Here is a 16,951-nt window from a genome sequence, read left to right on the forward strand (position 1 = left end):
CATTTGATCAGATTGGTTAGTTTCCTGTGATTGCGCTTTTCAGTCAGTCTGCCCTCTGATGGAGAAGGGTAAGAGACTTATAGAAGCTTCCTGATGGAAGAGACTGACTGAGGGGGAAACTGGGTCTTGTTCTAATGAGCGGGACCATGATCAGTAAGTCTTTAATCCAATTTTGTGTTGATGGTATCTTCACTGGTGGTTCAGATGGTAAAGCATCTGACTACAATGTGGGAGACACAGGTTCGATCCCTGGGTTGAGAAGATCCTCTAGAGAAGGAAATGACAACCCACTCCGGTACTCTTGCCTGGAAAATCCCATGGATGGAGGAGCATTGTAGGCTACAGTCCATGCGGTCACAAAGAGTGGGACACAACTGAGCGACTTTACTTTCACTTTCTGTTGATGGTTGGGGCTGTATTCCCTCCCTATTATTTGACCTGAGGCCAAACTTTCGTGGAAGTAATAAAGATAATGGCGACTTCCTTCAAAAGGTCCCATGCAGGCACTGCTCACTCAGTACCCCCAACCCTGCAGCAGGCCACTGCCGACCCACACCTCCACCGGAGACTCTTGGACACTCACAGGCAAGTCTGGGTCAGTCTCTCGTACGGTCACTGCTCCTTTGTTCTGGGTCCTGGTACCCATAAGGTTCTGTTTGTGCCCTCCAAGAGTCTACTTCCCCTGTCCTGTGTAAGTTCTAGCAGCTGTATGTTGGGGTTAATGGCGACCTCCTCCAAAAGAGCTTATGCCATACCCAAGTCTGCTGCACCCAGAGCCCCTGCCCCTGCAGCAGTCCACTGCTGACCTGTACCTCCACAGGAGACACTCAGACACAGTTCTACTTAATACTCTTAAATGCACTGTGTTGTGTGCTGTCCCTTGTAAAGAAAGATGACGCCACTCAATCAGCCACCATTAGCAGAGGTTGCACTTCAGGTTGTTTTTTTCCAGCCACAGTAATGAGCTTGTATTAAGCCACCTGCCTCCCCTACCTTTTTCCTCTCTAGGCCCTCTTGAAACCAATAGTGCATACTGGCAAACAGTTGCTTAGACTTAATTTTGGAGTGAGTAGTTGAGAGTTAGCAAGCCTTTCCACGGATTAAGCCTTGGCCTCATTATCACTGGACTATAACCCACTGAGCTCCCTGGCCTCACACCCATAATGTGTTACAACTCTATTTAAAATTAGATGACTATGAATACACTGGGGAAAGTCATGCACTAGCTAAAGAACAAAAAATTGCCTGTTTCTGTTTTTAATCCTAGTAATTAAAGACTATATCACCTGGCCCTTCGCCACATTCTGTATACTTAAAAAGGTACTAAGATAACATAATTTTTGCACAATTTTTTTTTAATTTAGTGGTGAAATATTGAGTGGCAAATTATAAGAAACTCTGAATCTCTTCTTTTCTGGCAGCATTATTGCCAGTAATGGTAACATTGTTATCATTCCTGAGCCCCAAGGGACTGTTGTTTAGCCATTGTTTAGTTGCTAAATCATGTCTGACTCTTGCGAACCTATGGACTGTAACCCGCCAGGCTCCTCTGTCCATGGGATTCTCCAGGCAAGAATACTGGAGTGGGTAGCCACTCCCTTCTCCAGGGAATTTTCCCGACCCAGGGATTGAACCCACCTTTTCTGCATAGGCAGGTGGATTATTTACCACTGAGCCACCAGGGGGAAGCCCCTTAAAGAATATGTCTTACCAAAAGAAGTAAATATGTGGGAGTATTGAAAATATGATATCTATATATTTTTATATCAAACTCATTAATGTACTGAGACAGTTTCTACATAGAGGCCTACAAGGAGTACGTGTATCTTATATACTCAGCAGACGATAAAGTTCTGTCCTAAAAACTAATTCTAGGTCCAATTAACTCTTGGCTGCATGACCAATCTTAACTGATTCAGAAACAGGAAGACCCATCTTCTATGGTTCTTCCAAAGGAATCAAACTTATTGTGTCCAGTTCAGTTCAGTTCAGTCGCTCAGTCGTGTCCAACTCTTTGCGACCCCATGAACCACAGCATGCCAGGCCTCCCTGTCCATCACCCACTCCTGAACTTTACCCAAACTCATGTCCATTGAGTCGGTAATGCCATCCAACCATCTCATCCTCTGTCTTCCCCTTTCCCTCCTGCCTTCAATCTTTCCCAGCATCAGGGTCTTTTCAAATGAGTCAGCTCTTCACATCAGGTGGCAGAAGTATTGGAGTTTCAGCTTCAACATCAGTCCTGCCTTCCAGTGAACACCCAGGACTGATCTCCTTTAGAATGGACTGGTTGGAGCTCCTTGCAGTCCAAGGGACTGTCAAGAGTCTTCTCCAACACCACAGTTCAAAAACATCAATTCTTCAGCGCTCAGCTTTCTTTATAGTCCAACTCTCATATCCATACACGACCACTGGAAAAACCATAGCCTTGACTAGACAGACCTTAGTTGACAAAGTAAATGTCTCTGCTTTTTAATATGCTATCTAGGTTGGTTATAACTTTCCTTCCAAGGAGTAAGCATCTTTTAATTTCATGGCTGCAATCACCACCTGCAGTGATTTTGGAGCCCCCCAAAAATGAAGTCAGCCACTGTTTCCACTGTTTCCCCATCTATTTGCCATGAAGTGATGGAACTGGATGCCATGATCTTCATTTTCTGAATGTTGAGCTTTAAGCCAACTTTTTCACTCTCCTCTTTCACTTTCATCAAGAGGCTCTTTAGTTCTTCTTTGCTTTCTGCCATAAGGGTGGTATCATCTGCATATCTGAGGTTATTGATATTTCTCCCAGCAATCTTGATTCCAGCTTGTGCTTCATCCTGCTCCGTGTGTCTCATGATGTACTCTGCATAGAAGTTAAATAATCAGGATGACAATATACAGCCTTGACATACTCCTTTTCTTGTTTGGAACCAGTCTGTTGTTCCATGTCCAGTTCTAACTGTTGCTTCTTGACCTGCATACAGATTTCTCAGGAGGCAGGTGAGGTGGTCTGGTATTCCCATCTCTTTTAGAATTTTCCACAGTTTATTATGATGCACACAGTCAAAGACTTTGGCATAGTCAATAAAGCAGAAATAGATGTTTTTTGGAACTCTCCTGATTTTTTGATGATCCAGCAGATGTTGGCAATTTGATCTCTGGTTGTGTCCAGGGGCAAGTTAAATGGTTCACAATGGGGCACGTGGACTAAGTGAATAGAAAATTAGAGACAAGAGAAATATTTTAGGGAGGCAGCTTAGCATAGTAGATACAAATGCGGACTTTGGGAAGTACCACACTTGCATTGTAAAACTCCTAAAGATCTATAGCGGAGCATGAAATGGTGGTTAAGACCATGGGCTGTGGATCAAACAAATGGATTTTTTAGCTAAGCTGCTGACCCTCTGTAACTTTAGGCAAGCTACTTACCATTTCCCATGTCCTCATTTGTGAAAGGAAGATAATAGAACTTACCTCATAGGGTTGTATAGGGTGAACATTAAGTGAGCTCATCCATTTACAGAGAGCAGGCAGAAAGTAAGGCTCAATAAATGATACAGTCTTTTCTAGCAGCAGCAGTAGAAGTCAAAGTAGATGTGAAAAATAGCCAACCTAAATGTGGATTAAACTCTTGACTGTGATCTCACTAGCATCAGATTTATACTTATGAAAACTTAAATGTGAATAATGCCCTATTCTTGCTGTCTCACTCTTATTCCCATGAGGCTCTCCTTGAACCTCTTTGAACCCTCTAGTCCTCTTTCTCTTTCCCTTTTCTCCCAGAGCAAGAGTTTCTTCCTAGCCCTGCCCTTCTTTACTGCCTCTAATCTATTTTGATGCTGAAATCAGAGTAATTTATTTAAATTATAAGTCCTACCATATTGCTGATTTGGCAGCTGCTCATGATCATTGGTTGACATTGGCTCTGAGCAAGAAACATTGAAACGTGATGAAGATTACTGATACATAAACTGACTTGTCTTGAGAGGAAAGGGAGAAATAGTGAATTTTTGTTTCTTTTTGGACCCTTTAGGCTAGATGCCAGTGTTTCCATTTGAGTATTAAGTGCTTGGCCAGGTCAGGAAGAAACTGTTGATAAAGCATCTAATGTGATGCCAAGAACCCAGCAGTACACATTTCACTGTAATTGCTGATGAGGCCCAATGCTTGAGCAATCTATTGGTTTAATATTCTTGAATCATAGTTCACCAAACTCTCTGTGCTTCAGATTTCTCATCTGTAGTGAGAAAGTTAACCTGGATGATCTCTATATTCCCTTGGGTCTTGATAAGGCATGATTTCTTTATACCATCTGAAGGACTAAGGTTTGGAATACACAAAATCCCCATCATAAACAAATGTTCTCCCTACAGCAATCTGGCTTCAGTATAACTGCAATAGGAGAATAAAAGGGATCAATGTAATTAAATGCCATAAAAATCAGATGATGTTGGCCATTTTAACACCTCAGCACCAATATACCAGAGGATTAGTTTTAACTGCCACCTTTGTCACTTTGATTTCTGCCATTATTATCTCCTAAAGTGCTACGTGATACTGACCTTTTTTTTTTTTTTTCTGTGAAAGTGATTGACAGATTTTATAAAGATACCTAATGAGATACTTCAATATACCCCAGCTGTTGCAAAGTTTGTCTTTTGGGAATTACTATGGCATCTTGTTGACACAAAGACTGTTTCTTTGTGACTCCACACTACTGTACATCAACTATTACAAGGAGAGTACTTCTCAACCTTACCAGCAAAGATTTAATTATTTGTCTTTATGAACCCCAGATTGTGAATAATAATAACTATTAAATTATATCTATTATAGCTTATTTCCCATACTTGGCGAGGCAAAAACAAAAAACAAAAACATATAACTGCTACTTAGAGCATTTGATCAGCATGAGACATGCAATCACAATTTGATGTAATTCTCACTAAAAGGAAATGTATATAATATTTTAATTAGCTTCATCTTAGGTAAGTATCAAATTTCTCTTGTGAATTTGAAACACCAAGATATCTTGGAAACTCCTAGATACTTAAAAAGATTTCTAGTGATCAACGGATTATAATTTGGAAATTTAACGAATACATTAGGTAATGATCAACCAAATAATGATTATCATTATTATTGATGTTATTTATTGGGCAATTGTTAATACTATATGCCAGAACTTGTTTTAAACACTGTGCACATTTAATCTTCCTTTAATCCTGAGCCACAAAGAGGTTAAATGATTTACCCAGTATCACACAACTAGGAATTGTGTGGAGGATTTGAACCCCAGAAGGTTTGAATTGATGGAGATGAGGCCTACTGTCCTTAACTCATCAGTGAACAGAGACAGTGCTCTAGTAGGCGAATAAGAGAAAGAGAGAGATTCACATTTAACAATTGAATCTTAAGTTGCTGAAATATGGAAAGGCATCAGAACTGAAGGGTGGAGAAGTACTAGGAGTGCTGAAATGTAGCTGGAGACAGGGCACCAATCTTTACTCTTTAGATGAGTACCTGAGTTTGTGCATTTGTGTTGAGAATTCTACAAAGGTTGAATGTTGGGCCAATCAGTAACTTATTGGTGAGAGCAATGAATTCGGAATGCCTAACAACATGGTTGGTATGGGCCTAGAGGGGTGAGAAGTTGGGTAGAGGTGGCTAACCCCATTTTAAGACTGGGAACAGAGTTGGAGGGAAGGAGAAAATGGCTGCCCCCGGACAGTGGCATATATGCAATAAGGTGGGGGGAGGGGAAAAGAGGGGAAAAACTCATCTTTGAGTTAATAACTTATGTTCTAGAGTTTCAGGGTCCTTAAACTTCTGTGGAGTAGGGATTTGTGGCAATGCTATAACACAGAATACCATAAAACCCTGGCTATTGGGCTTGCAGGGTTAGTACTCTTAACAATTTTAAGACAATGAAATGCTGAGGGAGGTAAGGAATACCAAAGGTCAACGATTTGAACGATAAAGCTCTGGGAGATGCTAATGACTAATTCCCCTTGTATTCTAAGTCAATTGCAATTTTATCTCCTAGGATAGTGGAAATGGACTTGGGGGTGGAGGCAGAGCGGTGAATAAGGGGAAGGCCACTTGGACAAGAATTTGGGGCCTCTCTCCCTAGCTTTTCTTATTGGAGGATAATTGCTTTACAATATTATGTTGGTTCCTGCCATACATCAACATGAATCAGCCATAGGTATACATATGGCCCTTCCGTCCTGAGCCCCCCTCCCACCTCCCTCCCTATCCCACCCCTCTAGGTTGTCACAGAGCACTAGGTTCAGCCCCCTGTGTCACATAGCCTCCCTTAGTTTAACTTGAGCAGTTTAACCCTCCCATTTGTAGTTTAACCCTCCCATTTTATATTGAGGGTTTATCCATGAGGCTTCGTTTTACAGACATTCCAAACTTAAGGAAAAAGGCAAAACCACTTTCCTAAGGGGGAAAAAAACAGACAAGGAAGCTCTAAAAAGTGTTCAAATAGGTCACCTTTGTCCGTTCTGAATTTAGGGGCAGACACTAGCAAGGATGCTTTGGCTGGGAGATCGGGAAGGTCTAAGTAATGACTCAGTGAATAAAACCAATAACAGCAATAGCAGCAATAAATGATAATAATAACAGCTACCATCCCCCACCTTTAGGAGTTTGGAATTAACATATACACAGTACTGTATATAAAAACAGATAATCAACAAGGACCCAACTCAGGGAACTCTACTCAGTATTCTGTAATAACCTATATGGGAAAGAATCTGAAAAAGAGTAGATATTTGTATATGTATAACTGATTCACTTTGTTGTACACCTGAAACTAACACAACATTGCAAATCAACTATACTCCAATATAAAGTAGAAATAAAAGCATAGCAGTTACCGATTCAGTCACCTCTGATCTGGGCACAGAGCTAAATGCTTTTATAGATTGTGCTATTCTATTCTCTGTAGCGCTTTGAGATAGATGCTCATTTTGCAGATGTCATCACTTTTTTGCCTGTGAAGAAGCTATGCAGGTTGCCTAAGGATATAGGAATAAACCAAGCAAAGGCATGTTTGAATCACTCTGCAAATAGATTTAAGTAATTGTTCGGGCCTTATGCAGCTGAAATACACACCAGGTTGAGATGATCTATTCCTTTGAACCCAGGCAGTTCTGAGTTCAGAAGGACAAATCACAAACTGGCCCCTGAAATTGGGAATGTCTGATAGCTGATTCCAACAGAGAAGTGTTTTCCATAGATTTAAGTAGAAGAAATGTTTCCTTCACAGAAAGGAATGGTTTTATTGCAATTACATGTTTGCTTAAAAAGACTTTTATTAATTTGTTCATTGAACAAACACTTCTTGAGCACCAACTATCTGCTCTGCACCCAGTGACTCAAACATGAAATTGAGACAGATTTAATAAAACCCTCGATCCTAAGGAATGTCTGATATAACCAAATTTAGGTAGAATCTATTAGTCAAGTGTGCTTTTTCAGTCTCATTCCAATGGCTATTCAAATACTCTCATCGAGTGAGGAGGGCAGTAGAGTCCTTGGATTCTGCTGCTGCCGCAGATCATGGAATAAAAGAACCTTAGTAATGAGATAGTCCCTTTCCTGCATTTTATAGGTCAGGGAGTCAGATGGCCTTGGACTGTAAACTGTATAACCTTGGGCAGGTTACTGAACCTCTCCCAGCCTCAGGCTTTTCCTGTAACATGGGGGTAAAAGCACTTGCCTTACAGAAACATGGTAAGGATTGCACAAGATAATTTATATCAAGTTCTTAGTGTAGAACACAACATCCTCAATATATTATACATTTACTGTTATTGTGACCACCATTTGCTGAGTGAGGGGACTGAAACTCAGAAAAGGGAAATGACTAGCCTAAGATCGTATAGTTTGTTGTTAGGGCAGATAGTAAAACTCAGATCTCTGTTAGCAAATATTCCTTCTACTATACCACCTGTTTTATTCCCTAGGAAGAGGTAATGTAAACTTCCTATGCTTGTTAGAAATAAGTTGGCTGATCTAGGGAGAAGAAGGGAGAGGAAAACAAGGAAATAGATAACATAAGGAAAGAATTCCTAGAGTCAGAAACCAAAACAGCCAGGGAGATAACCAAAAAGCACAGGAGAAATAGCAGTTATCAGAGAGTTTAAATCATAAAATTGCAGCCTTATAGTGCCTGCTGAATCACAGAATGGAACTCTATCCTCATTCCTTTATTCATCACAAACATGTCAATGAAATTAACTAAGCTTTTCTTTTTTCTTGGGGATGGTAGTAGGGAGGTGGTTCAGAATGCATGTGTGTTTCACAAAAAGTTCCCTTGCATACAGCTTTACTAGACAATTTCTATTTTCAAAGCAAGGGAACCCTATTACTGAAGTTAGAATAGAAGCATAAGTACTACCAAGATTTAAGGAATGATAGACTTTAAAAGATAGTGGGCTGGAGTGAAACCTAAGAGTAGAAACTATTGAGAAGTTTAACAAAAAAGAGAAAAAAAAGGCTTAAGAATAAAGCCACATTGTTATTCCTCTGTATATTGACAACATAGGTAATTACAGTGCTGGGAATGACTATTTGTTAGATGAAGATACTCTTAAGAATTAGAAATATATGAAAAATCCAGTCTGTCCATATGTTAAAAGCAAAGATTAATTTACAGTTGTCTAAGCAAAAGACAAAAACCCTGATGCTGGGAGGGATTGGGGGCAGGAGGAGAAAGGGACGATAGAGGATGAGATGGCTGGATGGCATCACCAACTCGATGCACATGAGTTTGTGTGAACTCTGGGAGTTGGTGATGGACAGGGAGGCCTGGTATGCTGCAATTCATGGGGTCCCAAAGAGTCGGACACGACTGAGCGACTGAACTGAACTGAAGCAAAAGATGATATAATCTTTCCTAAAGTATTCAATCGAGGACTGCAGTATTGGTTATGCAACATCCAAGGCGTATTCAAAATATTCCAGGAGTTTCCTAGAAGGTACAAGGCCATTTTGTTCAATTCATGACTGCCTAGTTCCATGGCACACATAACATCTGATTAGAGTTTCTGACCCACCAATAGAGATACTTCATGGTAGTTTGGGAAGCAATTACTATACAAAATGGTTGTTCCTTTTGTACTTCATCCTTTAATCTTGAGTTTTCTGATTTCCCTCTCCTAAGAATAGTTACGTATTATTCCAAATAAAATATACTGATAACACTTCGATTGCTTATTCATTTGATAATTTTTGCCTTCACAGGGCCTCAGGTACTGTTTATACAGCGCTGGACATTGCCACAGGACAAGAGGTAAGCATTAACATTCATTTCTGACTTTTACTTTCCTTTATTCGTATTGATCAGAATTCTTCTTTGATGGCATTTGTGCCTGACAAAATGGGTACCACTGGGTTGACATAAGTTTCCTTCATTGATGTCCAAAGTATCTGCTGTGAATGATGAATTCATGATTGGCCAAAGAAAAGGAGTTTGTGGCATTAAGAAAAATCCTAGTAAGGTAAAGAATTTGTATGTCTGACTGTGTTGCTGAAAAATATGGATGCTTGTGTTTAGTCTAATGATGGTAATTCATTCTTGTCTTTTAATCATGATTCAGGTGGCCATAAAGCAGATGAACCTTCAACAGCAGCCCAAAAAGGAATTAATTATTAATGAAATTCTGGTCATGAGGGAAAATAAGAATCCCAATATTGTTAATTATTTAGATAGGTAAGTTTTCTTTCATCATATACTTGTTTTTTTTATGGGATATAATCTTCATGGCCAGTTATTTAGGATCTATTCATTTAGCATCCATTCTGCAAATATCTTTCAAATGCTATAAAACAGTATCAGATATATTGCTAAACTTGTACCCACTTATCTTTGTTCATCCATTAAACATTTGAAGACACATTTTATGGTGTTGCTTCTAAACATGAGCAGTTTGTGTAATTTTCTTTTGAAGACTGTGGTTCTGTATTGCCACGAAACAGACTATCGCATATAGTAAAGAGCTGCGGTGTTTTAAACATTTAATCAAGTGTTTGTTTGGAGCCAGTGCAGTGTCTGGCTATCTAAGTAAAGAAGACAGACTACAATGGCCCTGCTTTAATGGGTGCTTTGTGATGAACTGACAGTGAGGTCTAGGGAATTGAGACTTTAATCTCAAACCTTTTTCCTAGACCAGGTAATTAATATCTGTTTCATCAGTCATGTTAGCAGTGGGTTATTAATAGGTGTTTAAAAACAGCATTAACTCTTTACTTGTGATTTAACATCTGTCTCATTCAATTTTGATGTGTTTGTTTGGCACCACTGTGCTGTGTACTCTGGGTTGATACAAAGGAAATAAGACCAAGTCTACAACCTCAGTGAGCTTGAGATCTCACTTTCTGTGTTTTATACCAGGTAGACCAGTGGTACAGAAAGGAGGCAAAAGAGGGGCCAAAAAAAAGTGTCATTTAGGAAGCAACTGCAGCAGAGTGACTTTATTCTGCTTTTGTAATTTTGTAAAAACTGCATTTGTAAAAAGATGCAGATTTCTTGGTGGTTCTCTATAACGAATGAGGTATTTCATTTTTGTGAAATGAGAATTTTCCTTTTGAACAAACTTTCTGAGTGAATCTTATGGGCACTGCAGTTTGAACACCACTGGATAGAAAGTCTTGCTTCATACTGATGTCAAGCTAGGAGCAGGATAGAATTGTTGGGATTGTTCCATTGATTGTAATGCCTCTCTCTTGCTACACAAGGGGAAAGACAGACCTGATCATACTGTTAAAATGCCTTCAGATGATCCCAGGGGTTTGAATTTGCTCTGGTGACCTGCCTTCCTGTATTTGATCATGTGGGCTGTGCTCCTCAATACCTACTTAAAGATAATGGGCATATGATAAACGACTTCTATCAGAACTGAGACTTCAGGGCAGTAAACCCATTGCCAATTTGAATCTTTTTACATTATCCTATAAAATTGTGTCATGGAGCAGTTCAGTCCAAGAAGTCAACACTATGGCTTAAATGATCCAAAAGGGCTATTCACCAATCCTGTTAATTGAAATTAGCTTTTTACAGTGGAATGACTGACAGTAGTCAGTCACCAAAGGCTTCGTTGCTCTTTTCCTTCCTTCCACGGTGTACTTTCATCTCATGATCCTTTGATTTCCATGCATATTCTCTTCTAAGATAAAGGAAGTGTCTCATAAGCATAACTGATATGTTCCTCTTGTTAGATAACATGACCAAATGCAGACAGAGGCTCACTGCACATTGCCTTCTTAATGGAAATATAGAAGCGTCTCCACTTCCTTAGGCCTGAGTCAATGTCTTTTTCCTCTCTTGTTGTAGCTACTTAGTGGGCGATGAACTGTGGGTAGTCATGGAATACTTGGCTGGTGGCTCTTTGACTGATGTGGTCACAGAGACCTGTATGGATGAAGGACAGATAGCAGCTGTCTGCAGAGAGGTAAGAAAACAGAACATTTTTGGCTGATGAGAACACCCACATTGGCACTTTTTAATCTTTGATTATTTAGAATGTTTATAACGTCAGAATATCAGTAGCACAACTTTAATACTAAAAAACAATTGAAGATCCTAACAATTTAAATCCTAACCCTCTCTCCCCAGCTCCTTGTTTATTTTAGTTGCTTTGTGATTGATCTTTCTTAATTCTATTATACCATTCACAGGGTACAATATCTAAGCCTGCCTAGTGGAGTCTTGTTGAATATGGAAGGCAGTAATATTGACATGGAACTTCTTCCTGGTTGGGGGGAATTTTTATATGATAGTTATTTTGCCTTGTCTATGCAATATAAGCCATGTACATATATACAGATCACATTATAACCCCATCATTTTCTGGAAGGCAGTTTACACAAGGTCCTCCCTCAGTCCAGAAAGTAGTTGCTTTCACAGTACAATCTTGAAACTCCCTCAGACCCCTACAGTGGGTCTGAGTGTCTGCCTGTTTTCTAATAACAGTGGCATATCCCCAGTTTCAAACTAAACTAAGGATATTTTGTTATATTAATTTTCTCAATATTTAAAAAAAAAAAACACTCCTCATTGGAGTCTTATCTTGAGCATTACCCTCTACCCTCTATTCATTGAAGTTTTCTATAGACACAAGTAGGAACTCTGACCCACTGAAACTTGAAAATCAATGATAGTAAAACAAAGCCAAATAATGTCAGCTAGCCTTTCATTGTTTTTTATTTTAAATTATTCACTTAAATTTCCTCCTTCTGCTGTCCTCTCATTCCCATTTCTTCCTCCCCAAATATGTACACATATCCACCAAATTCATATATTTTCTATTCATACAATAAATCAAACTTAAAATATTCAGGGGATTCTTCAGCCTTTAGCCTGTGGTTCCATCTGTTAGTATTACAACACAAAGCCATTTCCAAATTAGTACCTATAGTTACTTCAGAGCCTAGAGGTGGTTCCGGAACCTAGCTATCTGTCCATCAGAACTAGCTTGGGGCACTTGTTTTAAATGCAGATTTCTAGGTCCCACTCCAGACCTTCTGAATCTAATCATATCCCAGATGCAGATGCTTACTATATCTATAACCGATCAAGCCAAATCCATATCCTCCAGACAAGCAGATCCAAATATGATTATAGTAATTGGTTCATTCAACTGCATTAACAATGTAGTGCTACTTACCACACCATCACTCTTTGTGGCCAAGTCTGATTCAGGAGCTTTCATATGTATAATGCTAAGTTGCATCACTGATGTAAATGGTAACATGATTTCAAAATGGCTTTGAAACATTTAATTTATTTCTCCTGACAACTTAAGCTTGTACCTTTGCTCAAAATTTATCTAGAAATGAAACACATTTTTTAAAAATTTTGTGATATAACTAGAACTTTTTTCTTCCTGATACAATAGTGCCTCCAAGCTTTGGATTTCTTGCACTCAAACCAAGTGATCCACAGAGACATAAAGAGTGACAATATTCTCCTTGGGATGGATGGCTCTGTCAAACTGAGTAAGTATTATGGTGCAGATAACATGTGAGAGAGTGTCAGGGGATTTATGTTCTTTTACTGTCTATCTTGAGAAGAAAAGGGCTCTTGAGAGTGAGGGTTTGAAGGCATTTAGAGGCCTGTTTGAGGTAAAGCATTTTTTTCACATTGTATTGCTGTAGATTGTGACCAGATTTGGGGAGGGTTAATAGTTAAGAATATCTAGTGATTTCTATCTGCTGGATGACAAATACCTAAGCTGTAATACATAATTATACTGTAATAGTCAAAATAATACTAAAACATAATAAAATCTTAAGATTAAAAATCAAAAAAAAAAAAAAAAAGACAGAAAAGAGAAAGATTCTATAAGTTAGAGGGAACAGTATGAGGAGGGAACCAGGATTGAGGTCTAGTAAAAATGATATCACTCAGTTACTTCAGACTAGTTTAAAATCTGGAGCAGCTGAGAGATCGGATAACAAAAGGATATGAGTGAGGCAGTTTCAAAAGCTCAGTGTCCAAAGGAAGGTACAGTCGTATCTGAAAGTGACCTCTCGTAAAAGAAAAATAAGTTGAGCTGATTTTAACTGACTTTTGTTCTCTACAGCTGATTTTGGGTTCTGTGCCCAGATCACTCCTGAGCAAAGTAAACGAAGCACGATGGTGGGAACTCCCTATTGGATGGCACCTGAGGTAGTGACTCGAAAAGCTTATGGTCCGAAAGTTGATATCTGGTCTCTGGGAATTATGGCGATTGAAATGGTAGAAGGCGAACCCCCTTACCTTAATGAAAATCCACTCAGGGTAAGTAAAAAGAAAACTCAAGTCCTTTATCCCAAGGGAAGGGAAAAAAGCCAAATGTCATTTCTTGTCTCCACTAAAAGTGGCCAGAATGGGCTCTTTGATGGGACAAGTGACATAGAAGCTCCAAATTGTAATTTTCAAAATTACTGTGAGTTATTTATTTTCTGTTTCTCTTAAGCTGTCTCAACAGCTTTTTCAAATGCTTTGATAGCACTATTTCTATTGTCAGGGGTCTTTAAAATTTTGTAGTATAATTTTCTGCTGTCAAAAAAATATATAGCTTTTTTTTAAAGCAAGATGTGGGAAGAAAACAGTATTTTTTATCACATGCAACTTACTTTTAGCAGAGTAAATAAATGCATTTCCAGAACAGCTGAAATTTTTAAAATTAGATTTACATTATCAGTAATGATTTATTGAGCCACAGCAGCTTGGTGGGTATTGAATGGAACAAAAGATAGACACAGTACCAGCCTGGCAAAATCACAAACTTAATTAGACTGTCAGGGTAGAAATGAATGGAAATTGTTTGTGTTGGGTAACTCAGTTTGTGACTGCAGAATCAGAGGTTAGATCCTTATGTGGTCTGGTTACTTCTGTGAAGAGAAAAACTCCATTTTGGAGCCTAACACCCATTCAGAGAAAGGCAAAGGAACATGAAAGAAATGGCTGCTCAGTGCAGAAGTGAGCCAGGAGCTGTTTTGTTGAATAAAGCCTAAAGGTAAGTCAGAAGCTGTGTTATATATATAAAGGGCATCACACTATTAAGAAAAGGAAACATGTACCAATTCGAATTCTAGTCTCCAATCCTATGCAGAGCGCCAGTGCCGAAGGCGTCTTGCATATTGTTGTCTTCCTTACCACTAAGAGCCTAAAACTGAATTTTACCATTAGTATATAAAAATCATTGCCTGTAGATGGTTAAGTGTTCACACGTTCAGCTTATAAAATCCATATGTAAATCAAATATATGTGGCTTTCTGTACATGTAAAGAAACTTACAGACTAATTATCTAGTTATTTTGAAATGGAGCAGTTTCTAATTGGGAGCTGCATTCCCTGTGTATGGAGAGGGGGACAGCCTCCCCTTTGCCCCTTCCTAATTCTTCTCTGCTAGTTGGCCTCTTGTCTTAGACCCGGCACTGATTAGAAAATAACAGATAGGAGTGAATGCCCTAATGAATGCTATGGGCTATTGCTCTGGGCTCATGAAACAATCTGGAAGTGAGACGTGCACCGTGATTAGCTGCCTGCAGGGCTGAGTGGAAAAAGAGGGACATTTTCCCACTGTTTGTGGGTCAGTCCTCCATGAACTTAATCAAACCCACCCCTGACCTATGGATAATTACATGGGCTTGTCCTAATTGTCTAACCACCTTTGCCCTTTAAGAAGTAGCAGTGAAGGAACACACCAGGCCTCTCATTTCCATGGATTTCCTCCTTTAAGTCTTCAGAGTTTGGAGAAACTAAACAGATTATGGCTATTTTGCTTTCTGCCTTCTAATGAGTAATTTACAGCTTGCAATATTTAAGGTTTAAATAAATGGCTCTGTAAAGCAGTTGGCCTCAGTAATGCATTTATTACCTTCTTCAGTTCCCCAAGTACAATTGATCGCTCTTCAGCAAGGCTGTTAATTGTTAGAAAAAAGGAAACAAGTTGTAATCTTTATGGGCATCTTCTAGCCTAGGATTAGAGCTAATAATTAACAGCTTGTCTCTTAGGATCCGAAGCCTTGTATCTAAACAAGTACTTGTAGATTAACAAGCCACAGGTTCAGGAAGCCTCCATTATGGCTATAACAAAAAGATCCATCCGGAAGACCACCCTGTTGAATTCCACTGATAAGGATTTACTGTAACTGGGCTCATTATTCTCTGTGTGTGATCAACCTCCAGTGACTCAATCAAGTCCGTATGGAGGCAGGCCTCTATCTGTTTGCCAGGCGCCACAAGGACTTTTTAAGTTTTGATTTTGAATATGTTGTCCTCCTGTTCTCTTAAATAAAATCCAGTATTCCTGGCTATATGCCCTTATTTGGGATTTGAAAAATATAGTCACTGAAACACTGGAGAGGTTGGACAGAAAAACACATACCATGACCTTGTTGGAAGCATGTGTTTTCTTGAATTCTGGTGACCAGGGCATGTGTGGAGAAATAGCAAATGGCAGAACTGGCTTAGCCCTTCTTTCTTTAACATCCTTCCGAGACTACCACCCGTCTACCACTTTAGACTTTGAAGATGAACAAAAGGAAGGAAGTGGAAATGAGACAGAGTGGTAGAGTGAAGTCTAACATGTTAATATGAAAAGCATTTGGCCTATGGAGTCAGGTAGGTTTGGGTAAGTCCTGGTTCTACAACCTGCCAGCCCTGTGACCTTCAGCAGGTGACCCAAAACCTCTATAAGCCCTGTTTCCTGTGTGTAATTGGGAACAATATCTCTCTTGCAGAGTTAGTATGAAATCTAAATGAAATCATGCATGTAAACACCTAGCACAGTGTCTAGCTCATTGTAACGAGAGGGAGAAAGAGATTTATATATCAATAGAAAAGTGAGAAAGGAAACAGAACAGATGCTTAGAATACTTTTTACCCGTTCATGAAGGGAGATTGGATTCCCCACTCCTCCCAAGCACTTTCCTTCCACAGTAGCATCCCCTTGAAGAGTGCAAGGTTCTATACGGTTCAGTATAAATTACCGTGAACAGGTTACACTGAGCAGCAGAGGTTAAAGATGAAATCTGGGACTATACATTCGAAGGCTGTTGGCATTTTGCTGTGGCTTTTGTGTGTGTGTGTGTCTCTGTTGTGTCAGTTGGAACTGAGCAAGCCCTCTTGGAATATTGCCTGTTAACTTATCACTGATGCAAGGAATTAGCTACATTCCCCCCCCTAGTTTTAAAGCAGTTGGGATTTTTTTTAAAGTAAATTGCTCTATACTAATTGACCTAATTTGCTCATAAAATGCCTTTTAAAGGTTAAAGAGTTGTTAACTGTGCCAATGTTATAAGGTTGGTGCTCTTTCAGAGACAGACAGGAGACAAGTTCCTCACTGCCTGAAGTCTGTGCACTCAACGTAATTGGCCTTGAATGTGTTGTTCTGTGACCCACAGCCATTTTTGGTGCAGCCTCCAATAATAAAGTGCCTTGTTCTTTCTGTTCGCCAAAGTGACT

At 39.4% G+C, this 16,951-nt stretch overlaps 1 protein-coding gene across 1 annotated transcript in view; it reads left to right on the top strand.

Moving 5' to 3' along the window:
• The window catches only part of PAK3 (p21 (RAC1) activated kinase 3), a 114,417-nt gene that overhangs the window by 81,362 nt on the left and 16,104 nt on the right, over window positions 1-16,951 (top strand). The window contains exons 11-15 of the mRNA XM_052663029.1: window positions 9,241-9,289; window positions 9,597-9,709; window positions 11,330-11,447; window positions 12,894-12,993; window positions 13,581-13,777. Of these exons, the coding sequence (XP_052518989.1) occupies window positions 9,241-9,289; window positions 9,597-9,709; window positions 11,330-11,447; window positions 12,894-12,993; window positions 13,581-13,777 (577 nt within the window). The remainder of the gene's footprint in view (window positions 1-9,240; window positions 9,290-9,596; window positions 9,710-11,329; window positions 11,448-12,893; window positions 12,994-13,580; window positions 13,778-16,951) is intronic.

This window comes from Budorcas taxicolor, chromosome X (assembly GCF_023091745.1).
Source record: "Budorcas taxicolor isolate Tak-1 chromosome X, Takin1.1, whole genome shotgun sequence".
NCBI classification, from domain to species: domain Eukaryota; kingdom Metazoa; phylum Chordata; class Mammalia; order Artiodactyla; family Bovidae; genus Budorcas; species Budorcas taxicolor.